This window comes from Geotrypetes seraphini, chromosome 10 (assembly GCF_902459505.1).
Source record: "Geotrypetes seraphini chromosome 10, aGeoSer1.1, whole genome shotgun sequence".
NCBI classification, from domain to species: Eukaryota; Metazoa; Chordata; class Amphibia; order Gymnophiona; family Dermophiidae; genus Geotrypetes; species Geotrypetes seraphini.
The window spans coordinates 126,149,763-126,177,648 of record NC_047093.1 but is presented as its reverse complement, the minus strand read 5'-3'; the positions used below and the strand labels follow the sequence as shown (position 1 = coordinate 126,177,648).

General features: G+C 40.6%; 2 protein-coding genes across 8 annotated transcripts in view; both read left to right on the top strand.

Annotated features, from left to right (window-relative positions):
- The window catches only part of HMCN1 (hemicentin 1), a 461,110-nt gene extending 450,534 nt beyond the window's left edge, over nucleotides 1-10,576 (top strand). For both annotated transcript variants that reach the window (XM_033960229.1, XM_033960228.1), the window contains 2 exons: nucleotides 3,041-3,167; nucleotides 7,828-10,576. In XM_033960229.1, coding sequence (XP_033816120.1) covers nucleotides 3,041-3,167; nucleotides 7,828-8,194 — 494 coding nt within the window. In that variant the 3' untranslated portion in view covers nucleotides 8,195-10,576. The remainder of the gene's footprint in view (nucleotides 1-3,040; nucleotides 3,168-7,827) is intronic.
- A 4,378-nt stretch (nucleotides 10,577-14,954) lies between these two features.
- Nucleotides 14,955-27,886, top strand: part of PRG4 (proteoglycan 4) — a 55,798-nt gene continuing 42,866 nt past the window's right edge. For 4 of the 6 annotated variants that reach the window (XM_033961298.1, XM_033961296.1, XM_033961297.1 and 1 more), the window contains exons 1-7: nucleotides 14,956-15,693; nucleotides 16,222-16,319; nucleotides 18,044-18,166; nucleotides 19,737-19,853; nucleotides 21,884-22,030; nucleotides 25,070-25,195; nucleotides 26,304-26,441. In XM_033961298.1, coding sequence (XP_033817189.1) covers nucleotides 16,244-16,319; nucleotides 18,044-18,166; nucleotides 19,737-19,853; nucleotides 21,884-22,030; nucleotides 25,070-25,195; nucleotides 26,304-26,441 — 727 coding nt within the window. In that variant the 5' untranslated portion in view covers nucleotides 14,956-15,693; nucleotides 16,222-16,243. Of the gene's footprint in view, nucleotides 15,694-16,221; nucleotides 16,320-18,043; nucleotides 18,167-19,736; nucleotides 19,854-21,883; nucleotides 22,031-25,069; nucleotides 25,196-26,303; nucleotides 26,442-27,886 lie in introns of all 6 variants that reach the window. The other 2 variants (XM_033961295.1, XM_033961299.1) reach the window with 2 other exon arrangements.

The window sequence follows — 27,886 nt, the reverse complement described above, 5'->3', positions numbered from 1 at the left end:
CCCTGCCCTAGTGTGTCCTTAGCGTGTAAAAAGCAGGCTACTGCAAAACACATTAAAGCATTTTGTGGTACCTTGCCTGTTAGTTAACACACGCTTAGCGTGACCTATTTTCTTAGAAATATTTTTTAGAGGGTCATATAAGATCATAAGAATAGCCTTACTGGGTCAGAACAATGGTCCATCAAGCCCAGTAGACTGTTCCCATGGTAGCCAATCCTACCTGGCCAAAACCCAAAGAGTAGCAACATTCTAGAACCCCAAAGAGTAGCAGGGTTCCGGAATCCCAAGAGCAACAACATTCCATGCTACCGATCCAGGGCAAGCAGTGGCTTCCCCCACGTCTTTCTCAATAACAGACTATGGACCTGGGTGGAGAATGGGCGTGGAAGCATTAACCAACTAGCCCTTTAGTAAAAGGGTCCCTTAAAAATTTAAGTGGTTAACAGGAAAATGTTCCCATTACTCACATTATGCAAGGATGTTCCCTTTGAAAAGTCCTAGATAATGTAGACATCATTCATATTACATATCTCCTGAGTGAAAAGGCAGTGAGACAGGGTGGAATCATCTCCCACGCTCCACATTCTTCCTCTTTGCCTTTCAAGTTGCTAAGCCCTGACCCTCCCTTCTACTGCTGCTAATATTTATCACTTATATAGCACTGAAAGGTGTACGCACCGCTGTACATTTTGACATTTAGTAGGCAGTCCTTGCTCGGAAGAGCTTATAATCTAACTTGGACAGATAAACATGACATATAGGGTTGGTTATGCAGAACCCAAGGTGAAAGGAGCTAGGAGTTGAAAGCAGTCTTGAAGAGATGGGCCAGAGATGGAGCCTGCCATAGGGATTTGGACAGTTTGTTCCAACGCAGCAAGATAGAAGGGATGGAGTCTGGAGTTGGCAGAGGACGAGAAGGGCACAGACGGGAGGGACCCTTCCCCATTTCCCCATTCTATTATCTCTGCACCCTGATCTCATCAGTATTGCAAATCTCAACTGCTAATGCTTCTTTGGCTCATCAACAATAAAGGTTTAGAGGTACCTTCTCTCTTTCATATTGCAGGCCAACAAAGGCACCAAGGTGTATCTGAGTCCCATACTATCTCTTAAGAGAGATGCATATCAATTTCAGATTTTACATGATCAGTTTCCTGTTTCCAACTGTGGACAATCCAGGTCACAGGCACCTGGCAGAAACCCAGATAGTAGCAACATTCCATGCTACCAATCCCAGGGCAAGCAGTGCCTTCCTTCATGCCTGTCTGCTACTTTTCCTCCCGGAACTAGTCCAAATCTTTCTTAAACCCAGCTACACTAACTGCTAGAACCACATCCTCTGGCAACGCGTTCTAGAGCTTAACTATTCTTTGAGTAAAAATATATATACATTTCCTCCTATTTGTTTTAAAATTATTCCCTTGTAATTTCATTGAGTGTCCCCATGTTTTTGTACTTTATGGAAAGGTAAAAAAAATCAATGACCAGTTCTACACAACTCAGGCCTTTTTAGACCTCAATTATATCCCCCCTCATCCATCTCTTTTCCAGGCTGAAGAGCCCCAGTCTCTTTAGTCTTTCTTCATATCTATAGTATGTAAGTAATACAAAATCCGATGCTGTATTCCAGTTTTGGCTTTGATGTAGGTATCAAGGGAAAATATGTTGAGCTTTTCAAATACTCTTAAAAAAAGAAGATTAAATGTTTCCTCGTGTCCTCAGTGGCTAGGGCTCCCTCCTTTCTATACCAGTAGAGGATTTTAAAATATGCACTGCCATGCTCATAAGAGAGAAAATCTAGATTTTCCTGTGGAGACCAACTGAAAATCTTTTTACTATGGGATGCAATGCAAAATACCCTATCCTGTAGTTCCACTCTGTGGATTTCTGTTTTTCCATTCTTTTCTGTATATAAAGCTCAATTTTATTTAGGTCGTCTAGATCTGGAAAGTGAAAAATTGAAGTACATTTTACAAAAGGCTTGCTGAATGTGAAAATTCTTATTAAGAGTGAGGAAAAATGCATGTATTTGGTGACATATAGAGGGAACATCTAAAAAAAAAGTTCATAAAAGAGCATCATCACTCTGCACTGTATATGTGTAAGTGATTTTTAAAACTGCATATACAAGGAGGGTCTAATTAAGGAGTTTAAAGCACATTTTCCTCTCTTCCCAAGCTAGGGAAAGTAGAATTCCTTTTTGGTTGGGGGATAAGGGCAAACAAGCTAGTCTCCTGGCCTGCCACATGCTCTATATTCATTATGTCATGGTGTCAGTCGCCTACCCCATTCTGCTGCCTATTTGCCAAGTCCAGGCCTAAACAAGAAGTTAGCCCACAGTTACACATGACTGGAAGTGAGTGTAAATAACAATATGGAAAACACATATGCTTTCAAAGTCTGCCCAAAACCACACTCCCTTGAAACACGTGCAAGCCAAAGCAATACATATACTGTACTGTATAAGTAATATATGTTCTAAATTGTACTTAAATCTGTATGTGGATTTAAATTTGTAAATGACATTTTCTGCAAGTTTAAACCATCTAGAATTGCCTCTCTAGTCTGCTGTCTTACAAAAGTGCTTACGAACATAAGAATTGGCACTGCTGGGTCAGACCAGTGGTCCATCGTGCCCAGCAGTCCGCTCCCGTGGCGGCCCTTAGGTCAAAGACCAGTGCCCTATTTGAGTCTAGCCTTACCTGTGTACGTTCTGGTTCAGCAGGAACTTGTCTAACTTTGTTATAGGGTGTTTTCCCCTATAACAGCCTCCAGAAGAGCGTTCCAGTTTTCTCTGGGTGAAGAAGAACTTCCTTACGTTTGTATGGAATCTATCCCCTTTTAACTTTACAGAGTGCCCTCTTGTTCTCTCTACCTTGGAGAGGGTGATCAACCTGTCTTTATCTACTAGGTCTATTCCCTTCATTATCTTGAATGTTTCGATCATGTCCCCTCTCAGTCTCCTCTTTTCAAGGGAGAAGAGGCCCAGTTTATTATTTGGTTTATCCAAGTCTTAGTGAATGTTGTTTTTTGCAATCAGATATTGATGAGTGCCTGGAGCAGAATATTCACTGTGGTTCAAATCGTATGTGCTTCAACACGAGGGGAAGCTACCAGTGTATTGACACACCTTGCCCTTCAAACTATCAACGTGATCCACTGACTGGGTAAGTTTTTTAATGAAATGCTTCTGGAACGTTGACTGAAAAGTGCATAAATGGCTGACAGAGACGTAAACCCTGCTCTGTAATGAGGTCAAGGAGTTTTGGAAGTTTGGGTGGCAAATCTAATGGGCCGGAACGAGGGAGGGCCTGGGGGTATCAGGGGTGCACCGTAGGCAGAAGGGCCTGGGCTCTCTCCTGCCCATATTCGAGGGGGGTGGGAGTGTTGGGGTGCGCCATGGGCAGGAGGGCCTGGGCTCCCTCCTGCCCTTATTTGAGGGGAGTGGGGGTGCACCGTGAGCAGGAGGACCTGGGATCCCTCCTGCCTGTATTTGGGGGGGAAGGCGGTTCGGGGGTGCCATCTTCCCTGCCGGTTTGGAGTTTTGTCAGGGGGTGGTTGCAATTGTTGCGATGAGAGATGGGCCAGTTATAGGATTCTGTAACCGGCATTGTTTTTTGACAGATGCCGGTTACAGAATCCTGCTTTTAGGCGAAGGACTGGCCCCTCCTTCGCCTAAAAGGTCTGGGTTTTGGCGTTTGGGACTTGGGCGATTTTTGGGTTGGAAATGTGGTGTAGGGATAGAAGTAGTGGCAGTCTAGGCCAGTAAATTACTGAACGTGCAGATAGGCCATTCTCAAAAAAACCCCTCAATTTGGACTTTTTTTGAGATTGGACATTTCCCTGCTGCCAACTTCAGCGTCTACTGACTTAGGCCAAAAGGGGACTTAGACGTTTTTTTGATTATGCCCCTCCTAGTGTTGAAAATCAGCCCTAAGCTCCTACTTTTTCTCCCTAAATCCACTCCTGTTGCCACCTACTTTTATGCTCTTAAATTTAGTGGTTTAGTGAAATTTTTGAGATATGTTGAAGCTCTCAGCTATAGTAAAGTTTATAAAAAAAGACAATTTTAGGAACACAAATCTCAAAGGGCTCCTTTTACAAAACCGTGGTAGAGGTTTTAATTGCGAGCCGACAAGGTAAGTGCTCCAACATTCATGGGAGCGTAAATCCTTTGAATGTTGGACCCATTCTCATATTTTCTCCAGATGATTATAGTAGCGTCCTGTTTTAGGGTACTGCCTTTAGACTGCAATGAATTTCTCTTCCAAATTTTTTCCAAGTATACAGTAATTTAAGCAGTACAAATCAGCATTTTAGTAAATGGTCTGTGTCAGCTTCCATATTAGTTGTTTGCAAATACCTATTTCATTCTAAGCTCTTGCCCAGTACTATTTTCATATCTGTAAAATTCTGGGGGACTCTTATTTACAAAGAACCCCAATAGGTGATTAAAGTACCTGCAGCCTTCATGGGAACTATTTCATGTTCTAGGATTAGCACTTGTACTGTACTATGAGTTTGAATTGTTCATTATTGAAGTATTTTTGGATTTGTCTTAAGTTGCGTACGGTTGCACATGCCTTCTGAACCGTTTTGCTGATTTGAAGTTGCTTGGTGCAGCCTTTGTCTATCATTATTCCTAGCAGTTTTAGGTTGGGTTGTAAGGGATATAATAATAATAATTCTATTTTTATATACTGCCCTACCTCATAGTTCCAGGCGGTTCACATACAGTACTAAAAATATACAAACTGTGAATAAAAGTATGAAATCTAAAAACAATTAAAATTATACAGTAATTGAATAAAATGCATTCGCGAAAATAGATAGATATTCCTTAATAAGTACAACTGTAAAATCAATGTGCAAATTTCCAATCCATATTTTGAAGCATCAACTTTTTGAATAAATCAGTTTTCAATAGTTTCCTAAAGGACATGTATGGATGGGCCTGAGAAATAATAGAACTTAGCCATGAATCCATTTTATCTGCCTGAAAATCAAGCAACATATCAAAAGAATCTCTTGTAACGACAAGGCTTAATAATTGCCCTCGAATTATTCTTTTAGGTCTATATCTTTCAAAACACAGAGACAAGTAATTAGGAGCCATACCAAACAGTACTTTAAAATTGGTGCAACCAAACTTAAACAGTACTCTAGCCTCAAAAGGCAGCCAATGCAACTGGTTGTAGGATGAAGTAACATGATCATGTTTTTTCAGCCCAAAAATTAAACGGACTGCCGTATCCTGTATAAGTCTCAGTCTTTTTTGAAGCTTTTTTTGGGATCCCACATATATTATATCACAATAATCCAGAATGGACAGAATGGATGATTGTACCAATAATCTAAATGATGCCCTATCGAAGAATTTTTTTTATCGTCGGAAGCTTGGGGTTTTATTTCTTTCTAGAAGTAAGAATTTGGTTTTATCTTGGTTCAGTTTTAATTTGTGGTCTCTCATCCATTTTGACACTGTTTCTAGTGCAATGTGTAGTTTGTTTGTTGTGTTGGGGTGGTTTGGTCAAAAGGCTGGAGGATGGTGATATCGTCTGCATAGCTGTATGACGTTATGCCTAGTTTGTCTAAGCATGTGCCAAGTGTGACTATGTAAAGGTTGAAGAGTGCTGGTGATAGTGGGAAGCCTTGGGGGACTCCGCAAGGGTTATTCTAGGATTCTTATTGTTCATTCTTTGCTTTTACTCTGTATCTTCTTGAGCGGAGGAATCCTTCAAATCAATTGTAGACTTTACCTATGATTCCTATTGCCTCCAGTCTTTGTAGTAGGATGTTGTGATCTACTAGGTCGAATGCCGCTGTGAGATTGAATTGTTTGAGTAGCATTTTTTTTGCCTTTGCTTAGGTGTTGTTTGGCTGTTTCTAGGAGAGAGACTAGTAGTGTTTCTGTACTGTAGTTGCCTCTGAAGCCTGATTGTGAGGGGTGAAGTATGTTGTGGGTTTCTAAGTATTCGGTGAGAAGTTTTGCTATAATGCCTTCCATTAGTTTGACGTATAGCAATATTGAGGCTAAAGGTCTGTAACTGGATGACTGATCTATTGCTCCCTTTGGGTCTTTTAGATAGGGGTTATGATGATTTCGGAAAGGTCTTGTGGAAATTGACCCTCTGTGAGCATGTAACTAATCCACCGCATGAGGTAGGTGCAGAATCTAGTGCTGGCGGCTTTTAACAGGTATGGGGGACAATGGTTGAGGTCGCAGGCTGCATGATTGTATTTTTTGTAGAGTTTGTCTAGGTCAGTGATTCCCAACCCTGTCCTGGAGGAACACCAGGCCAATCGGGTTTTCAGGCTAGCCCTAATGAATATGCATGAGAGAGATTTGCATATGATGGAAGTGATAGGCATGCAAATTTGCTTCATGCATATTCATTAGGGCTAGCCTGAAAACCCGATTGGCCTGGTGTTCCTCCAGGACAGGGTTGGGAACCACTGGTCTAGGTCATGCCATTGTGTGTCTTGGAAATCTGACCAGTTTCTTTCTGCTGCGTAGGCCTCATTTTCTATAGGTGGTATTGAGATTTCGTCGAGGTGGTTTGGGGTCCCGGTGAAGGTGTTTCTGGCTGTTGATAATTTTGTTTCTGAAGAATTCAGCCAATTGATTGGCTGTGGGGGGAGGGGCGGTTTTGGTGGCCAGGTAGGGTTTGGTGTCTTTGAGTGCCTTTAGTAGTTTGAAAAGATTTTTGGTGTCTTGGATTACTATGCCTATCTGATTGGTGTATTATGCTTTTCTTTTTTCTTTTAGCTTTTGTTTGTATGGTTTGTTCAGTGTTCTCCAGGTTGTTTTGTGCGTTCTCGTTTGTTTTTTCTCCATTCTCATTCAAGACATCTGCATTGTCGTTTGAGTTGCAGTAGCTCGTCAAACCATTTATCTGAGCGTCTGCAGATTCTGGTCTTTTTCTGCGGTTGTGTCATGTCTTCGAGGATGGATGTGCTTAGGGTGCACCAGTGGTTAATGAAGTCCTTGGGGTTTCCATCTTGTATCATGGTGTCTACTTTGTTACAGAATTTAGGTGGGTCAATCTTTTTGTGTGCTTCGTATGTTAAGCTTTGGTTATTTTGTTTGGTTTTGCCCTGTGTCCAGTTGATTTTGAAGGTGTACATGTAGTGGTCTGACCAGAGGGTGTGTGACCATGTTCCATTTGTTGTGTGAATTTCTGGTGTGGTGGACTGTTGGGACATGAAGGCTGCTATGTTGAGTTGGTGGCCCTTCTCGTGTGTGGTTTGTGGGTCTAGGATTCTGTAGGATAGGGTTTTGAGGAATGAGAGGAGGTTTTCTGTTTGGTTGGAAGATTCGTCTTCCAGGTGTAGGTTAAGATCGGCTAGGAATAGGTTGTATGTTGATGTGAGGGAGTTTCTGTGTATAAATTCTTAGAATTCTGATTTTGCTAAGTTCCATTTTCCTGGTGTTATGTAGCAAAGTAGGCAGGTTAGGGTTCCTTTAAGTGTGGGGCCCGATAATTGACAGGCGAGTAAATTCATGTGTGGGGTGGAGGTTTTGTCCTGTAGCGCTATATGTAGAGTGTTTTTGGCCAGGATGCCCAGTCCTCCTCCTTGTTTTTTGTCTCTACAAACTATTTGTTTTTTGTAGCCTTGTGGGCAAACTTCCGTTATTCTGGGGTCAGTGTCTGAGGTTAGCCATGTTTCTGTGAGGAAGAGGCATCCTAGTCTTTCTGTTCTATCCAGTCCTTTATGATCTCAGTTTTGGGGCCTAGGGATCTGATGTTTATGTATGCACATTTTATTGCTGTAAATTCAGATTTAGTGTTGTGTGATATTTTGAGCTTATCTTCTTATTTTTAGATTCTGTCTCAAGCATTGTCTTCCCAATGACTTGGAATGTGCTCTTAGCCCCTATGCCTTGGAATACAAGCTTGTTTCACTGCCGTATGGAATCACTGCCAATCAGGACTTAATTCGCCTAGTTGCCTACACGCAAGATGGAGTAATGCATCCCAGGACAACATTCCTTGTAGTTGATGAAAACCCTACACTTCCCTTTGCCATAAGAGATGAAAATTATAAAGGGGTTGTGTTCACAACGAGACCTCTGAAAACACCAGAGACTTACAGGATGAAAGTGCGATCGTTGTCCTACAGTTCAGACAGAACCATTGAGTATCAGACGACATTCATAGTTTATATCGCTGTGTCTGCATATCCATATTGAAAGCACTATTGAAGTCACAGAAGTATTTTAACCACTGCCATAGATCCCCCGGGGATGGTCACTGCCTGCCTTCTGTATTGGCTGTCTCAATCTTTACAGCTGGAAAACAGTTGTCTTCATTGAACACCTTTTCTCAGACAACTACTCGATGGTCATCCTTCGTTCTTCTGTTCTAGTTTTCATGGAATGAGAAAGAGGAGCTTATGCAATTTATATATTTATTACAAGGGGCAGAAATTTTCCAAGGATGTTGCAAACGTTGCAAGCTGCACCTCAGAGAATTGTCCATTTCCTCTCAAGAAAATAAGAGCACAGAAGTTCATTTGTAGGAAATGACCGTTTGAAGACCAACAACATTACAAGGCATTTCAGGTTGTTTCATCATTCTAAAATAACCTTTAAAATATCTTTAATGTTACTAAATAGTTGACAACAGAGATCTATCTAGTGATTTTGAAACATTACCCTTCTTTACAATGCACTGTAGGGTTAATACAGTCTTTTTGGAAATGTGGGAAACTCTCGTGATATCAGTTTAGATATCTGTGTCCGCTGCATGTCTTAATGATTGCATTTGGTTATTTCTCTGATCAACATTGTATTTTTACCTGCTCCATGCATAATAAAAATGATATTTAGGGAAGTAATAGCTTATCAAATTTTCAAGATACTCACAACGAAGAAGCATGAGAAAGTTTCATGCCACAAAGGCAATGTAAGCAAATATATCTCCTGTATCTTCATTGTGGATACCTTGAAAACCTCACCGGCTAATGCTTCCCCAAGAAAGATTTGAGCGTCACAGATCTAAGTTATGCTCCTCCTTTTGGTGACATTATCAGACAGTGAGCAAGAAAGTGACTTGAAGGGTACCAATGGATGGTTGTACCCCCTACAAAAACCTTCCCAAGACTTTATGAATTTCAGCCATAGCATTCCCGTTCTGTTTTAGAGCAATCATGATTATATAAATCTCTTCTGCTTTGTGTTATAATATTCTTTATAGCACTATTACCTTTCATTGTCTCTGAACCAGCCATTAATAAAGAGAAGGGAGGGGCCATATTTCTATTCCAACCATATCTAGCAAGTCCTAATCAGCATAATAATTGGTGTCAATACACTGTATAAGGGCAGAAACAAACTCGGGTAGAAATGACTAAGATGTATTCTATTTTTCTGAAATCTATGTACAGTACATTTTCTCTTATGTTAATTTTCTAAGCAATATGCCAAACAATTGTTTTTTTAATGTGTTTTTTTTTTTGTTTTTTTTTAATTTTTGTCTGGGTTTTTTTGGGGTTGTTTTTTTTGTGGGTTTTTTTTTTTTTTACCAAAGAGAAATGTTACAACAGAAGATATGCAAATAAAGTTTTGCTCAACATTTTATTAACAGTTCTGCACATGTTAAAAGTTTTGTTATAGTAATCTTCATGCCTTATCTTGGAACCCTGTTGGCAAAATTGTTATCCCAACAGCTGCAGTAGAAATGATTTTCCAGTGTTCTTCATGTAGGGCTTGTCCATGCCAGTGGAGTTTTAGATTTGTACACTGGTAGTTTAGAATGAACATCTTTCTCAGAGAGCCCGAGACAGATGATCCAGTCTTGGGGGAGCCCTTTTACTAAGGCGTGATAAGGTTTTGCACTTAGCGTGCAATAATAGCAACGACTAGCTCACAGGAAGTGCAACGCTTCGGTGGTAAATAAGAACATAAGAATTGCCGCTACTGAGTCTAGCCTTACCTGCGTACATTCTGGTTCAGCAGGAACTTATCTAACCTTTTCTTGAATCCCTGGAGGATGTTTTCCCCTAGAGCAGCCTCTGGAAGAGCATTCCAGATTTCTACCACTCTCTTCCACGCTGTGCCCGGCGTCTTCCTTGCGTTTACCATAAAGGGCAGTACTTACCACACAGGCACCGCCATACATGCCACCGGCAGATAACACAGGAGTGCTCACGCTGTCTGCCCATCGTGGGCTGTGCTGGTGCCAGACTGCTGATACAATGGTACTGTAATGGCAGTCATGGATGACTGCAGGCTCAAGTCAGTGTCTTCTTAGGCTAAGGCCATGTATTTCTAACTACATGTGCGAAAGAACAGATAATTCTTTTATCAAATTTCAAGTTCAAGTTTTATTAAATTTTAATATACCGACTATCAACAGGTATCTAGCCGGTTTACAAGTTAAAATAGAATAAAAGTAATGCTAATAAAAATAATATTTAGAGTGGGGACGTGAACATTGAGACTTTGACTAGACATACTAGATAGTGGTGGTTAGAAAAGAAGGGAAAGGGAAAAAGTTACATTATTAGAAGTTTAAAAAAAAAAAGGAAATGAAGGGGAAGAGGATAAAACATTAGGGATGGGATCGCTTCTTGAAAGCGGTTGGCGTGTTTAAGAATAAGTGATATTCAAGAGCAGAAGAACGCATCTTGAAATAAGAATGTTTTTAATTTAGTCTTAAATTTATCGATTGATTTTTCGTGGCGGGTTTGAGATGGCAGTGCGTTCTCTAAGCTGATCCTCTGAGGACCCCCCCCCCAAAAAAAAACAAAAAATGCTGAAATGAAATCAGCTCACAGAGTTTCAACATACACATTCGATCCACTTCAGTCTTATCTGAATCTCCAAGTCTCTTTTTTTTCAGAAATAATGAAACTCCGCAGTAATTACCTCACAGTCTCGCAGCTTCCTCCCACAGAGCTTGATAGTGCTGTATATCAGGAATACTGACCGGAAACAGCTCTGCACCACAGAACTTCCTGGAATCCCAAGACAATAGATTAGTCTTAAAGTTTTATTTCACTTATTTAAAAAAATTGATACGGTTTACATAATAAGCGGAATAAAATGTTAATCCCCTCTCACAGCGAATACGGAGGGAGAAGTGTAGATCGCAGAGGAGGAGCTTTTTTTCCGTGCTTATGATTTATAGGCTGAACTGCTATTGATCTGAGACTTTTGAATCTATTTTGGGTTCACAAAACACCTGAAACCCCTGGCTTGAAGGACTTGTGGATTATAGATTCCCCCTAGCTTTAATTTTGCACTCATGCTTATTTCTAATATTCACTTCTCTATAACTCTGCTGTAAAGGGCAGAACCATCTCTTTTACCATAGTGCACCAAAAGCCCAAAATGGCTTCAAAATCCATTACACCGTTTTAAAAATAATTTCCTTTTTTCTTCAAGATCTTAGAGAGCTGCGTGAACTTTCTTGTACTCAAGGCCTCCGTGATGTAGCAAGAATTAATATGGCAAAGAAATATGCAGCAAAATATTTGGAGACATTACCTCATTATTAATGGATCTGACTGCAATTAGTTTCCATGTACTAAATCATATGCATCTGGTACTAAGAAAGGGACTTGTCTTGTTTGGACAGTCAGTACTTTGCCATTACGTAGTTAGAACAAGGAGACAAGAAGTCATTTCCTAGTCTCTCGCTTCAAAGATGTATGCCCAGGCACTTCCTACTCTACAGCCATCTAGCTATGTACATAAAACTTCACACTGAAAGATCCAAATCAATACATACAAGAAGCACACGCTCTCTCTCCTGCTATTCAACTCTCTTTTGAGAATATGGTTTTGAGAGACTGCAAGAAATTTGACTCCATTTTTCTTTTTTTTTCCACAAAGAACATTATTTGCACTTGCAATAGTGGAAAGATTAAATGTCAGGTTTGATCCCTGTGAGCGATCCTAGGCTTCCTTTTGCAAACATTCTACCCGTCGAATAACCAGAAATGAATTTCCGAGGAGGGCCAACAGTTAACATTTGTAGTTATTAGACATCCATCTCTGTTGCTTCCCTTTCCTTCATCCCTCTCTCCGCTCCCGCATTCCCCCCGAATTAAAATTAAAAATACTTTAGTTGGCAGGAAATAGTGCATATGTAGGAATTATTTAATTCTGAATTTGATGCTAAATATGTAATGATTAACCAACAGATCAGAGGCCAAATATTTGCAAAATGTAACGATTCCCCAGTAGCGGCCAGACATTTTCTAAGCAGGTCTAACTGTAAGTTGACTACAGGGAAGTGTGTACAGGCTATTACATAAAATAGCTGAACATCTCAAAGAAGCTCTGTACGTAGGACAAAAGTGACAGAAGTTCATGGGCCAGGAAGTCGTGTCCGTTTATGGATTGAGAACTGGTGAAAAGACAGAAAAGAGAGTGGGTTTAAATAGTCAATATTCTCAGTGGTAAAGGGTAAATTGTGGGGTTCCCAGTAGAATATGCATGAATAAGAGAGAAACAATTGGGTGCATGTCTCTTGTTTTCACCCGTTCATATTTTGGACAGTTCAGTTTATAAAAAGCATGTTTATGCTGGATGTAACTAGCACATAGAAGTCCATTTGCCAAAGTATAGCCCTTTCTAAAATCTAATCCTTAGGTTTGTATACCGCATCATCTCCACGTTCGTAGAGCTCGACGCGGTTTACAGTAGGAGAAATAGGAAGGAACTACAACAGAGGGTTAGAGGTAGAAGTGTGAAGAACATTTAGAGGACTTGGGATGCCAAGATAGAAGAGTTTCCTTGATTCCTAAGTTGGAGGGAGACTTACATTTTTTGAGAAAAGCCAGGTTTTCAGATGTTTGCAGAAAACTTGGAGAGAGCTCAAGTTCCGAAGAGGGGAGGTAAGGTAAATACATGAGAAATGGATGTCCATTATCAATGTACCAACTTAGACATGCCGACTTTGGCTTGGATATCCTTTTTAAAATGCCATTCTGTGTTCTATGTCTTATGGTGCCTAGTTGATGATGGGAAGGATTGGGAAGGGCTAAAAAGGTCAAATGTTGGGAGCTGAGAGGTTGACCCAAAGACTGAGGAATTAAAAGTCAGAGATACAATAGAGGGTTGATCCTTGTGGATAAAAAATGAGTAAACTGTAACCTGCAAAGCCACAGTTTTAGAACTAGGAAGAAGACCAGGCATGCACAGTATCCTTTATTCCAGTGGTCTCCAACTCAAACCCTTTGCAGGCCGCATTTTGGATTGGTAGGTTCTTGGAGGGCCTCAGAAAAAATAGTTAATGACAATTTTGCATGAGGTGAAACTCTTTATAGTTTATAAATTTTTCCTTTTGGCTAAGTCTTAATAATAATATTGTCATTTAGAGCTAAAGAGACACATGATCAAGAAACGGTTTTATTTTACTTTTGTGATTATGAAAAACACACCGAGGGCCTCAAAATAGTACCTGGCGGGGCGCGAGTTTGAGACCACTGCTTTATACCAATCGCTAATAGATAGCTGAAAAGAAGTGATTGATCAACATGATCAAAGGTGGCACTAAGACCTGAGGACATAATAATGGGTGATTAGTTCAGTTCCATTTTGTAACAGAACTCATTGACAAAGCTGAGTTACAGGGTTTCTGTAAGTGGCTGGCACAAATATCAGACTGCTTTGGGTGGAGAGTACTAGCTTATTCCAGAAATGAGGGAAATTGAACATGTGCAGATTAGAGACCATGCAATAGCAGGATTTTGGAAATCCAGGGAAGTTTGATTCAATAAAGAATGAACAGGATAGAGTCTCCATGCAAAAGGGAAGCTGTTAATAATAATAGAAATAAGAAGTAGTTTATTTTTTTTTAATGAGAGGTGAAAGAAATTATCAGCAGAAGTAAAAGTTGTATTCATTACAGAGAGAATTGTAGGAAAGGAAAATTCAGTTGTTAAATTAATTGAAGTCCAAAAATGAGAGAAGGAAGAAAGGTCAAAAGCCTGCTGGTGACTGAGAATAACAGGAAGACGAATTCAGGAACCACCTTAGTATTAAAAAATGAGGCCAAAGAATTTAGGGGTCCTTTTATTATGGTTCACTAAAGATTACCGCGTGCTAAATGCTAAGGCACCCATGCAATATAATGGTTGCCTTAGCATTTAGCCCACGGTAATCTTTAGCGTGCCTTAATATAAGGACCCCTCAGGAAGATCGGCAAATTTCCAAAAGACCAGGGAATTATGCTTAGTGACGATTTTTTCGGCACTCAATCTTGAGTGCCATTTTCTGAATCCAGCCCAAAGTACGGCTTTTCAATACCATGCAAACCTATGGATTTGTAGGTTTCTTGCATTTTGAATCATGCTTAGGAGGGGGTGCTGAAAAGTTCTCAGCTCAGCCAAACAACTTCCTAAATTCTGAGCGTTATTTTGCTTCTGTAGCTGAAAAGAGCGTTATCTTATTTCGTTAAGGGCCAGTTTGCAGAAACGTTTCAATGTTGTTTCAAATCATTGATCGAACCATATCCACGTCATTCTCCACTTGGTTGGGCTGAGAACTTTTCAGCGTCCCTTCATAGCGTGAAGAGTTTCAGAGCTGAGATTGTGATGTCATAATGCCTCATTCAACCAATAAGAGTCAACCTCATCAGCGATGTCACAATGGCTTGATTGTCCTATACTTGGCTCACTTTTATTACATATGAGGGGATGCTGAAAAGTTATCAGCCCAAGCAACGAACTTCCTAAATTCTGAGCGTTATATTGCCACTATAGCTGAAAAGAGTGTTGATCTTATTTCGTTAAGTGCCAATTTTCAGAAACAAAATTCCATGTTTTGACATTGTTTCAGACCATTGATTGAACCATATCCACATCATTCTCCACTTGGTTGGGCTGAGAACTTTTCAGCGTCCCTTCATAGCGTGAAGAATTTCAGAGCTGAGATTGTGATGTCATAATGCCTCATTCAACCAATCAGAGTCAACCTCATCAGCGATGTCACAATGGCTTGATTGTCCTATACTTGACTCACTTTTATTACATATGAGGGGATGCAGAAAAGTTCTCAGCCCAAGGAACGAACTTCCTAAATTCTGAGCATTATTTTGCCAGTGTAGCTGCTAATTTGCAGAACCAAAATTCCATGTTTTGACATTGTTTCCGATCATTGATTGAACCAAATCCACATCATTCTCTTCTTGGTTGGGCTGAGAATTTTTCAGCACCCCCTCATATATGAACATAGATATTTTAGCTACAAGATTCAGGTTTATACCTGCATTTGTAACAGCATTTCCCAGATAATGTCACGCTTTTGACCGTCATTTTCCCCCCCAATAAAAATAATGCCTCCACATTGGGCTCACCCAATCAGAAGCACAGTCTGAGGTTTTCTAGCCACATTAACCATTTCACTGCAAAATTGTAATGTTGCTTTAATGATCTAATACCTTTATTGTTATTATTATTTTTTACAATTTTGGTAACTATTTCTCAATTGGAGTGTTTTCCCAGATGTGTTCCTGTCATCTGGGATATTTTCCAGCAGTTGAGAAAAGCTTTCTTTCATAGGGTGGAACTTGGCACTTCCAATTTGGTCTAAAGTTCTTAATGAATCCCTTCAAAACCCAAGCAGTGATATAAAAGCCTGAGAGGCAAGAGGGGGAAACAGACATAAATGGACTATACGGTAAACGGATGTCTGAGCTTCATTCGCTGAAGGTCGAGCAAACCCGAGGACGCTAGAAGGTAATACTCAGTTTTAAATTTTATTTCATTTTATTACAAATGCTATTTAATTGTTAAAATGTGTGTGCATTTTGTATATTTTGAAGTGAAATTCTATGTTTTAACATGATTTCGGATCATCGATTGAACTATATCCACGTCGTTCTCGTCCTGGTTGGGCTGAGAACTTTTCAGCACCCCTTAAATAACCATATTTGAAATTCAGGTAAATTACACTCAGTTTTTTTTCAAATGTTCTCTCAGTCTTAGAATCCGGTCACTGCACCTATTTTTATATTTTAGGATTATCTTATCAACGTGTATTATATGGTTATTATTCATGTGGGAAATTCGCAGCAAGTACTGATATTAATTTTTTTTGGGGGGGGGTTATTGTAATATTGGTATTTTCACTGCAAAATACTGGAGGGCAAAGACTAGCATTTTGACCTCCAATTCAGCACAGCGGGTGGGACACCAAAACAAGGGGAGATATTACTGCAGAGTTAGATGGCTCTATCAGTCACATTAAAATGTGGTTCTCTTTAGGATACCTTCAGCGGGAGCCATCATGTCATGGCCAGCTTATTCTGTGCAGCTGTTATTCTCCATTTTCTTTTTCTTGCCTGAGCAATGTTCTACTCGAGGTAAGTTTGTGAATTTTCAAGGGAAGATCACCTAGAGATTATAGGCATAATTTTATAACTGTATACCTGAGAGGCATGCTTGCTTTAAATTAAAGTACACTCACATACACCCATATATCTATCTATCTATGTATCTTCATAAAATTGTTTGGCTGAGTTCCCTTTAAGAAAAGATATTTCATCACCACTTAGCACTCTTTTGCAGTGAAATCTCCATTGTTTTGTGCCATTTTCACTTCAGATCTGCTAACAAATTTAAATAAGCAGGCTACAATTATGGAAATTTAGATCAGCCATACAACACAATCAATTTTAATGTGATGAAAGTATTATTAGTCTAGAAGTAGGTGAAACAAGAAAAGCCAAAGACTTAGCAGCACTGCCTCATGTGTGTGTGTATATATTAGGATATTTTGGACCCCAGTTCGATTAAATAAAATAGATAGCTCTAAGTCTAATAGATGCTGGCATTGTCATATTGATATAGGGACTTTGGATCATCTGCTATATTTTTGTCCTTTTATATTTATATTTTGGAAGTCAATCTGGGGATAAATAAATCTGATTCTGGATTCAAATATTCCACTATCATATGAGGCTATAATTTGTGGAACAATTTTACATGTGAAACCCACTCTAGATAAATATAAGAGTCGTCTATTTATGATTATGACGAGTGCAGCCATGCAATTGATCACAAGTAAACTGGAAGAACCATGATAGAATAAGTTACACTTTTTGGTGGGTGAACGTATGCACTACGTACAGATATGAAAGAATTAATGCAGAGTGTAGGGGACTTAGTGGTGTATTTAATAAAGTTTGGAGCCCATTGACTAAATTTGTGAAATTATAATAATGTATTTATCTTATCTTTCCTTTTGTTCGTGTACTTGGGTAGGGGATTCAGCAACTGACATGACTCATGTTTCACATAAAATGCTGTTTTGCAAGTTTTGAACTGCAAGAGAGGGAAGTCTGAAGATGACTATGAAGCGGGGATTAACCTGGAAACAGAGTTTTGTGTGAAACACGAGTCCTTTCAGTTGCCTGAAGAAAAGAACCAGAGGCTCCATTATTTTAATACTCGATAATGCCTCTCTCCGGATCTAGACCTAGATCCATTAGGTGACCTAAGAAAGGAAAAAGAGTCTCATCCGTGAATGTGAGTGACCCTTCTCAGTGCTACTCTGGATTTTGATTTGGGGTTAATCACCTTCATTATTGCCCTTAAATATGTCCTTTGCAATAGTTCCTTAGTTGGGGGGGGGGGAGGAGGGAGAGGGCCACTGGGCCAGTCTACTTTTCAGAATATCCTCAATGAGTACAAATAGCATAGATTTACATGGAATCCATTTTGTGCATACAAACTTACCTCATTTATAGTCATTGCGAACATTCTGAAAATGTGACCGGCAGAGGGTCTCCCATGACAGATTTGGAAGCCACTGCCCTAAGGTCTTTCATTTCCAAGTGACGGGGGGTCTGAACCTGACATACAAATTTAAATGATGATCTTGATAAAGTGGTGACATTTTCCATTGAAGGATTACATTACATTATCATTTGTATTCCTCTAAAGCCCTTATGAGTTCAACTACTGGAAACAGACCCAGTTAAACCTAGTATACTACCAACTACCTTCAAATACAATAAACACAAAATAGGTTGGGATCAGTGAGAATTTGTAATGTAATTGGCTGTTTACTGTTGGATACTTCCAGATCCTTCTAGATGTCAGGGAAGATGTGGTGATGCATTCTCTAGAGGGGATAACTGCCATTGTGATTACAGCTGCCTTTACTTCATGGAGTGCTGCCATGACTACAGGAAAGCCTGTACCTCAGGTATAGTCTCCCATCTAAATCTTTCTTGTCAGTGAGACATTCTAGAAACATATAAAGAGCATTATGGAAAGTACTTTGAAACTGAGTAGACATTATGGCCAAAATTCTATATAAAGCATTGAAAAATCAGCGCCAAAAAAATTGGATAGCTCCAAGTCTAATAGATGTTGGCACTGGCATCTCGAAGCAGGGACTTTAGATCATTTATTATTCTATTGTCCATTTATTATGACTTTTTGGAACTCAATTTGGGACCAAATTAATTGTTTATTAGAAAACCCAGTGGCATTGTCATATGATACTATATTATTTGGTATGTCAATGAGAGCAAAGAGTCTGATATCATCAAATAATAACAAGCTATTACTCATAATGACTGGGGTTGCCATTCAACAAATTACTTATAACTGGAAGAACTGGAGTAGACTAAATTATAATTTTTGGTGGAATTCATTATGTCATATGTATAAAATGGAAAGAGTAATAGCAACACAGCGAGGATATATTAGGAAATTTCAAGATGTGTGGGATCCATTAACAAAATTTTGTAATGATTAGATGTTACTTTTCCCGTAATTCTTAAAGTTCATTTTTCAGGGGGGGGGGGATTTTAAGTACAACATCTTATATAAAGTAATTTAATTACTTGTTATAAAGGGGTGGGAAGGAAGGGAGATAAGATTTTATGATTGGTATTATTGCTGAATATTATGTGATATTCTCAATGTGCAAATGTGTTTATGTATTATCACACTTAAGAACATAAGAAGTTGCCTCCACTGAGGCAGACCAGAGGTCCATCTCGCCCAGCGGTCCACTCCCGCGGCAGCCCATCAGGCCTATTGCCTGAGCAGTGGTCCCTGACTATTTCTATAACCTACCTCTACTCCTACCTCTACTCCTATCTGTACCCCTCAATCCCTTTGTCCTCTAGGAACCTATCCAAACCTTCTTTGAAGCCCTGTAACGTGCTCCTGCCTACCACAGCCTCCGGAAGCGCATTCCATGTATCAACCACCCTCTGGGTGAAAAAGAACTTCCTAGCGTTTATTCTAAACCTGTCCCCTTTCAATTTCTCCGATTGCCCCCTTGTACTTGTGGTTCCCCATAATTTGAAAAATCTGTCCCTGTCTACTTTTTCTATGCCCTTCAGGATCTTGAAGGTTTCTATCATGTCTCCTTTAAGTCTCCGCTTCTCCAGGGAGAACAGCCCCAACTTTTTTAGTCTGTCAGTATATGAGAGATTTTCCATACCCTTTATCAGCTTAGTTGCTTTTCTCTGGACTCCCTCAAGTACTGCCATGTCCTTCTTATAAAAGAAAAATCAGCGCCCATAAAATTTTGCACTAAGGGCCTCTTCTATCAAACTGCGCTATATGATTCTCTGGCGGCATCAGTGAAGTAGCCTGTTCAAGTTTGCAGTCTACCTGCTTAGCAGGTGGTGGTAAGGGTCAACAGTTCCAGTTGGGTTAGAACTTGGGAAAAATAAAGGAATGCCATCAGACTCCCTCCCCCCCCCAAATCTGATAAACCGTAATCCTAACCTACTTCTCTGGATTTCCCCATGTAGAGGGCTCCTGTAAAGGGCGCTGCTATGAAGATTTTAAAAGAGGAAGAGAATGTGACTGTGACCTAAACTGCATGACCTATGGCCACTGTTGCCCAGATTATCATCTCCATTGCAAAGGTAAGTGATTCATGTTTTCATTATTCCCTTTTGTTAGCTCCTGCTTTGAAAAATCATTTATAGTTTGTTTGTCTGAATGCTCCTAGCTAGGGTTACCAGATTTTCCTTCGGGAAAATCCGGGCCCATGGCCACGCCCCCCCCCAGGACCGCCCAGTTCCGTCTCTGCCATGCCTTGTTCCGCTGCCAGCCTCGCCCTCAGACGGCATCTGCAAATGCGCAGATGTGACGCAGTGACATCACCGTGTTGCTTATGTGCATGTGTGCATGCCCCTTCCCGACACGATTTTGTCGGGAATCTTTTCCAAAACCCTTCTTGTTTTATGTAATGATGATAAATTATGCTTTATTTATTTTAAAAATTTATATACCGTTTAAACCTAAACGGTTTACATATCATCTAATATAATAAAGCCCTAAGCGCGCATGCGCACTCCCACCTGCGTGCTCCCGTTTTCCATGAGCTGTAGGGACCCGCAGGTAGGAGTGCGCATGCGCGCAGTGGCGCGGAGCCTGTCGGATGCGCACTCAAGGATGTGAATTGGCCAGGGCGATGTCAGCGGGAACCGGAATGGACTTTAATTGCTGCCTCCCAGGCTTCTCCTCCTGCTCAGGCTGGGCCAGAGCTCGCTTCGGGTCCGGCAAGGGACTAAGGGAGCCGGCCAGACCGCGGGAAGAGAAAGGGGGGTAGGCTGCACAGGGAAGTGGTGTGGGAGGAGGGAAATGGAGGGGGAGAGAATCTTGCTGTGGCTACTGCACAGGGAAGTGGTGGGAGAGAAATGCTCAGGGAGAGAGACAGATAGAAAGAAAAGAAGAAAGACACAGGGGCAGGGAGAGACACAGAAAGACAGACAGACAAAGGGGGCCAGGGAGAGACACCATATTCTCCATAACAAGTTCCAAAGTTTAATTACAGGAGGGAAGAGAGGTGGGATAAGAAGATGCTAGGGGATAGAGAGAAAGGGACAGGAAGATAGCCTGATGAGTGAGTGAAGGGGATTCTGAAGTGGCAGTATCCTCAAGCTGCCACTGCTTAAATGCATGCATGAAAGCCAAGCCGAGGGGGGAGGGGGGTAGGAGGGGAGCAGCAACTCTGGAAAGTTCTGGTCGCTGGACCTGAGGAGGAGGTGGTCATCAGCTGGTGAGGCTTGGAGATCCCCACCAGCTATATTGAGGGAAATGTTCATTTTGAGGAGGCCTAAGCTCAATGTGGGAGGCTTAGCCCTCTCTCATTGTTATGACACCGATTGTGTTTAGTAGAAAACAAAGTACTTGCCTGAAATGCACTCCCGAGAGAGGTGCTGGAGAGGAAAACGGTGACGGAGTTCAAAAAAGCGTGGGAGGAACACCGAGGATCTAGAATCAGAAAATAATAGTAAATAGTGAAGAACTAAGGCCGGTACTGGGCAGACTTGCACGGTCTGTGTCTGTATATGGCCGTTTGGGGGAAGATGGGCTGGGGAGGGCTTCAATGGCTGGGAGAGTGTAGATGGGCTGGAGTAGGTTTTAACGGAGATTTCGGCAGTAGGAACCCAAGCACAGTACTGGGTAGAGCTTTGGATTCGTGCCCAGAAATAGCTAAGAAGAAAAAATTTAAATTGAATCAGATTGGGCAGACTGGATGGACCATTCGGGTCTTTATCTGCCGTCATCGACTATTACTATGTTTTTTAACATTCTGTGGTTTCCAGTTCAGTTTTGGTATTCATATTTCTATTTCTAACTTGTGATCCATTGTTCTGTATTTGGTGAAGGTTTATCTGTTTTGTGGGTGGGGAAATTGGGAGATGGGCAGATAGAAGACGGGCCCCCTCCATAATTTCTGCCCTGGGCCCCAGCATGACTAAAAACCAGCCCCGATTGCATGTATTTTCAGGAGCCTGATCTAACCTTTGATAATACCACAGACTAAATCCCCAAAATTGATCATTATTGTATTTATTACTTTTCCCCGTTACTTCTCATTAATTGAATAATTGTATACAAAGTAATCTTTTGAATGTAGAATTTGAACTGATTTATTTCAATCCAGCACCTCCGGAGAATCAAACATATACGTTGACTTCTTCAACAACCACATCACCACCTGCCTGGAGAAGAGTAACTACAAGAAAACCTCCACATAAAACCTCAAGAAACATGATAAGAGATAAAATAAGGCCGGAGGATGTAACTCAAGGTAAAGATAATTTACAATGCTTGTATCTCTGCTTCTCTACAGTAGAATCAAAGCACAACAATTTAACTTACTTAGGAACTAACCAAAACCAGCATCAAATCCTGCCGAGGGCAGAAAATACTGCAGCATCAAAGCGTTAACCTAAAACAAGAGTGAAAGAGACAATACAGTGATTTATTCAAAGGATGCACCAACGTGTATATTAGGTGCCTTAGGAGAACTTTGAGCCTTGTCCCACCCTAATTAATCATCAGGCCCATAGACACCCTCTCCTCATTAAACGCAACAATCACGATCATCCCTGATCTATAAAGAAGAGCCTACCTAACACTGTACTCTCAAAGCATAGGAATCCCCTCTTCCCCCCGCCTCCAACATGTCATGAGTCTCCCTCCCATGGCAGAGAAAATTCAGCCTTCTCTGGAATCAACAGCCACCACAAGTCACCAGCTCCCTCCAATACCCCTGGCACACATTCCAAACTCCCTAGCACCTTTCTGGACCATTCAGAATGTTCCAGATCTCCATAGATAGGCACGGAGGGCAAGGCGTTTTCTGGCCATTTCCAGGATTTGGCATCCCCCATGCACTGGCCATTACTAGCAACTATGATGCCTCCATCCTCCTGAGCCAAGGATTCTCACCCCAGTCCTTGGGGCACACCAAGCTAGTCTAATTTTCAGTATATTCATATTGAAAATGCATAAGTGAAATTTACATGCAGTACCTCCGCTGGTTGCAAATCTCCATCCCCTTTTTTCCTAGGGGTATCCTGAAAATATGACTGGCATGGTGTGTCCCAAGGACTGGGTTTATAATCACTGTCTTAACTCCATGCTGATGAGTTCAATATGTTCTTCTCTTTTTCCTCAGTTAGGTACTCAAGCATTACCCTTATCTGTCTCGATGGGCTCACAAGCTATCTAAAGTGCCATGGTCATTATTAATTTATTTAAAACATTCATATTCCACAGAACCAAAAATCTATGTGGGTTACAAAAGAAAACACCTAAACATAGATGAACAAACATACTCGGATATAAAATACTAACATACAATTCTTAAGCTTCTCCAAAATACACAATCACCCAATTTAAAAAAAAGATCAAATTCTTCAAAACATATAGATAATATAACAACAATGTCAAATTCTAATAAAGTCAAAACCCATCAGAAACTTAAAACGTCTACTGAAAGAAGTAAGCCTTCAAACATTTACAGTATAGTAAAAATGAAAAGATTTGACAAACATTTTCTTGAAGGGTGTTCCATAACTGAGGACCCGCCACCACAAAAACCTTGGAACGAATAGTCCATAGAAACCAGTGGTCTCAAACTCGTGGCCCGGGGACAAATGTGGCCCACCAGGTACTATTTTGAAGCCCTCGGTATATTTATCATAATCACAAAAGTAAAATAAAACAGTTTCTTGATCATATGTCTCTTCAGCTATAAATTACAGTATTATTATTAAGACAGCCAAAAGAAAAGATTTATAAACTATAAAGAGTTTTACCTCATGCAAAATTGTCATTTCTTTAATAAGACATCAACTATTTTTTCTGAGGCCTTCCAAGTACCTCCAAATCCAAACTGTGGCCCTGTAAAGGGTTTGAGTTTGAGACCACTGATACAGACGGAACAATAAAGCAGTTGCTTAGACTGTGAACGCAGAGATCTAGACAGCTCTTATAAGGAAGGGAAGCCACAATGTTCAGCAAAGCTTGACATATACAAAGCTAACACCAAAATTTTTAACTGAACCCTCCAAACCACTGGCAACCAGTGTAATTCGGCCAAATATACACCAAACAGTCACACATATGCCTGAAGGGACTGTGAGCCACTGTGTATGCTGTTAGTACCTGCTTTACATATGTGTGTGAATAAAAAGATGCCTATGCATACATTTGATAGAATCTTTTGGTTATCCCTCCTGTCGAACATCAGGCTGGATCTTTCTCATGCTTTGGCCTTTGAGAACTCCTCACTTGCGCAGAGTTACATATCAGTTTGTTTTTAGCTCTTAATTCATGTTGCTTCCATCTCCCCAATTAATTGCTGCTGTATTTTCAAAATCTTTATAGTCAGAGATAATAGCGTAAGGTTCTCCACAGCTGGGGATGGTTCCGGAAACAATGCTTTGAAAACCCTGGAAGGCAACTAAGTCACAAATCCCCCTAAAAAACTATTACCCTGTTTCCCTGAAAATAAGACCTATCCTGAAAATATGCACACGCAGCGGCCCATTTAGGTACTCCTTTTTAGGGATACGGTAAAGTCGGGTCTCCAAAAAGGAGTACCTAAATGGGCCGCCGCGTGTGCGGAGCACCGGACTAGATGGACCTCGGTCTGATCCGGTGAAGGCGTTTCTTATGTTCATGATTTTTAAAGATGCTCCTAATATAATCCCTAGTTAAGATCAACCCCCAAATGTCCCTGACACTCCCTGACTCCATCCCTGCCTGATTCGCTGAAAAAAAAAATCAGACTCGTCAATTCAGCAACCCCCACCCCAGTGAGACCTGACATGCCTCCGCTCCGAGGCCTCCTAAAGCAGCTGCTTCATGGCCTTCCCCCTGCCACATCACTGAGCGCTGCTGCTGTTTATGGAGGCCTCAGAGTGGAGGTATATCAGTCTCATAGTGAGAGGGTCAGTGGGGTTTTGCTGCAAAGGGGGAAGGGAGGGAGGTATAGAAAGATGCTATACAAGGGGATGGGTGATGGGAGAGGAAAGATGCTGCACATGAGGGGGGGAGGGGGAGAGGGAGAAAGGAAAGAGGAAGAATCAGGGTGGAGGAGAGGAAGAGAGAGATGATTGCTGTACATGAAAAAAAAAAAAAGACATCCCCCCGAAAATAAGCCGTAATGCATTTTTTGGACCCAAAATTAATATAAGACACTGTCTTATTTTCAGGGAATCATGGTACTAACACTGTGGCATTGAACCTAATAATCATCTACCCATTATTACAAAGTTGAGGCTAATTTGTTTAATGTTTTAATTAGATCTGATTTACGTATTTTGATTTATTCTAGTGGCCCAAGAACACCTGTTACCATCACTATCACATGATAATGGCAACAAGCCTCCAAAGCAACGTCAACCTTGGACTCCAAAGAAGAGAATGAGAAAAGTGATTTATGAAGATGATACCTCAGAAGGTATAAATATTATCTGTATGTATTAATAGAGTTCATTTCTTTAAATGACCAACAGGTAACCCTACTGAGAAACGATAAATATATAAGTTAGATGTCTCTATAGACAGGTGGGTTAGGAAGTAAATTTAGAGAGTTGTGAGGAGTCATTAAAAAGCCGAAGCATTCTAAAGATATGTCACAGCCTGGTTTAGCTATCTACTTTTTTGGATACTTTATAGGTAAACCGATTATTGCAGGAATGGGCAACCTCGGCCCTTGAGGAACACAACCCAATTGGGGTTTTTAGGACTTCTATTCAAAAAATGAGAAGCATATTCTATGATTCAAGTATACAAAAAATAATATGCTAGACACACTCTTTCGTCGATCTGATCACCAAAGACACAGAGTCAAAAAAGACCTCAGTTGAAGGGCTTCACGGGTCTTAAAAAAATAACCTCCAAGTAAGGTGCTACAACTCGGCAAAAAAACTACAACTATAGATATTCCAGATTCAAAATAACTTTATCCACAAGGTCAGGTAGCAGAGGACTATAATCATTCAAAGTTGTGCTACTTAGTAACAGGCAACGTAATATCGGCACTGCATTTGAAAACAGAAAGGGATACTTAGCTTCTTGCCCGGGTTCAAACAATGTCAAAAGTCTGTCGATTGCGTCCGGTTCCAAGCCACAGAGAAAACCTGACTGGGTTGCAGACCTCAAGGACTGAGGTTACACTCTCCCCCCCAACCTGAGGGACTATGAATACTTCTGTAAATAGTTCAACCTCGGTAGATTCAGCGACTTTAGCCAGGAATTGAAACCAGTTCCCTCAGTATGGCAGTGCACAGCATTACCAATGGACTGGCTCTAGACTTCCTTTAAATTAAAATCTGTGCTTTATATTTTTTCATACCAGTAATAAGTGTTACTTTGTTTTAGACATATTGAGCATCTGTGCGTAGTGGATGTATTTTATGATAGCCTCGTATGTTAATATGTAATTTCTGAAGAAAGAAGAGCCAACATCTGTAAAAGTGAGAATGTATTTAGGGACCGCGAGAGCTGATACATTGCAAAGGACTGAGAATGCACTATTGAATTTCTATTAAAATCATATATTTCAGAAGCTTTTGGAGACCCATCGCCATTACCAACTCTCCCACCCTCCTTCTCTCCAGGCAGCAAAATTACAACCAATCGCTCACCGTGGACCCCAAGAAAGAAAATAAAGAAAGTGATATATGAAGATGATACAACAGAAGGTAGGCATATGATATAGTACTACACCAGGGCTGCCCAATTCCAGTCCTCGAGATCTAATGGCAGGCCATGTTTTCAGGATATTATCAATGAACATGCATAAGAGAGAGATTTGCCTGCACTGCCTTCTTGGTATGCAAATCTCTCTCATGCATATTTATTGTGGATATCCAGAAAACCTGGCCTGCCAGTAGATCTCGAGGACCGAAATTGGGCAGCCCTGTACTTCACTCAGTGAAAAATAGGTCTTTCAAGAGCTCAACCCATACTTTTTTTTATTTATTTTTTGATAGGAAGGTCTTACTATTGAAATGCCAATTAAAAAGCCTGAGGTCACACTGGATACATTAATAGGGAGAAACATTTTGCATATATTTTTAAAAGGCCTGTTATAAATTTTGCTATGTGCACAAATTGCCTAATTCAGGGGTCTCAAAGTCCCTCCTTGAGGGCCGCAATCCAGTCGGGTTTTCAGGATTTCCCCGATGAATATGCATGAGATCTATGTGCACGCACTGCTTTCAATGTATATTCATTGGGGAAATCCTGAAAACCCGACTGGATTGCGGCCCTCAAGGCCGCAAGAGCCCTGGCCTAATTCCTTGTTTGTGAATGTCTTTTGACAAGGTTTTAGAGCAGACATGGGCAACTCTGGTCCTCAAGGGGCGGAATCCAGTTGGGTTTTCAGGATTTCCCCAATGAATATGCAAATAGATCTCATGCATATTCATTGAGGAAATCCTGAAAACCCGATTGGATTCTGGCCCTTGAGGACTGGAGTTGCCCATGTCTGCTTTAGAAATACGGCCCCTAGCTTGATTTCTGGATGTAGGATGAGTATTTCTTCTATCTGATTTAAACTTCATGGACACATTCCAGATCATCTTATCTGGGTTTAAGGCGCTAATTAGCCAGACTTCCATCTCTCTTACTGATAAATTAGAAGGAATGTTCTTGGCAGACATTTCTGGCAGGAGCTTTGGAAGCTGGAATCACATCCCATGTAAATCTTTACCTTCTCAGGCTTTCAGCTGCATTATTGCATGTCCTTGGAACTCTATACCAAATACTAGTTACATTTCTGGGATTCCTTTTTGGTTTAAGGGGAGCTGGGACCAGTAAAATGCTCAATAGTAAGCGGAAAATTTAATTGTGTTACTGATTTTTATTGGTTTTAGATAGATCAATTTCTAGAATTTTACATTTGCATTAATATATATATAGCATTTTATTCATTATGAATTATATTTGTCAAATTTTAAACAAGCTTTGGCATTCATCACATCGAACTGGAGACAGGTAATTAAGAAATTTAAATAGGTAACAAGCCTAACCTCCCCTCTCCCCCCATTTAACTAAGCAGTGGTAGAGGTTTCTATCATGGCCCGGAGTCCGTAATACTCCAATGCTGCTCTGATGCTCATAGGAATTCTGTGAGCGTCAAAAC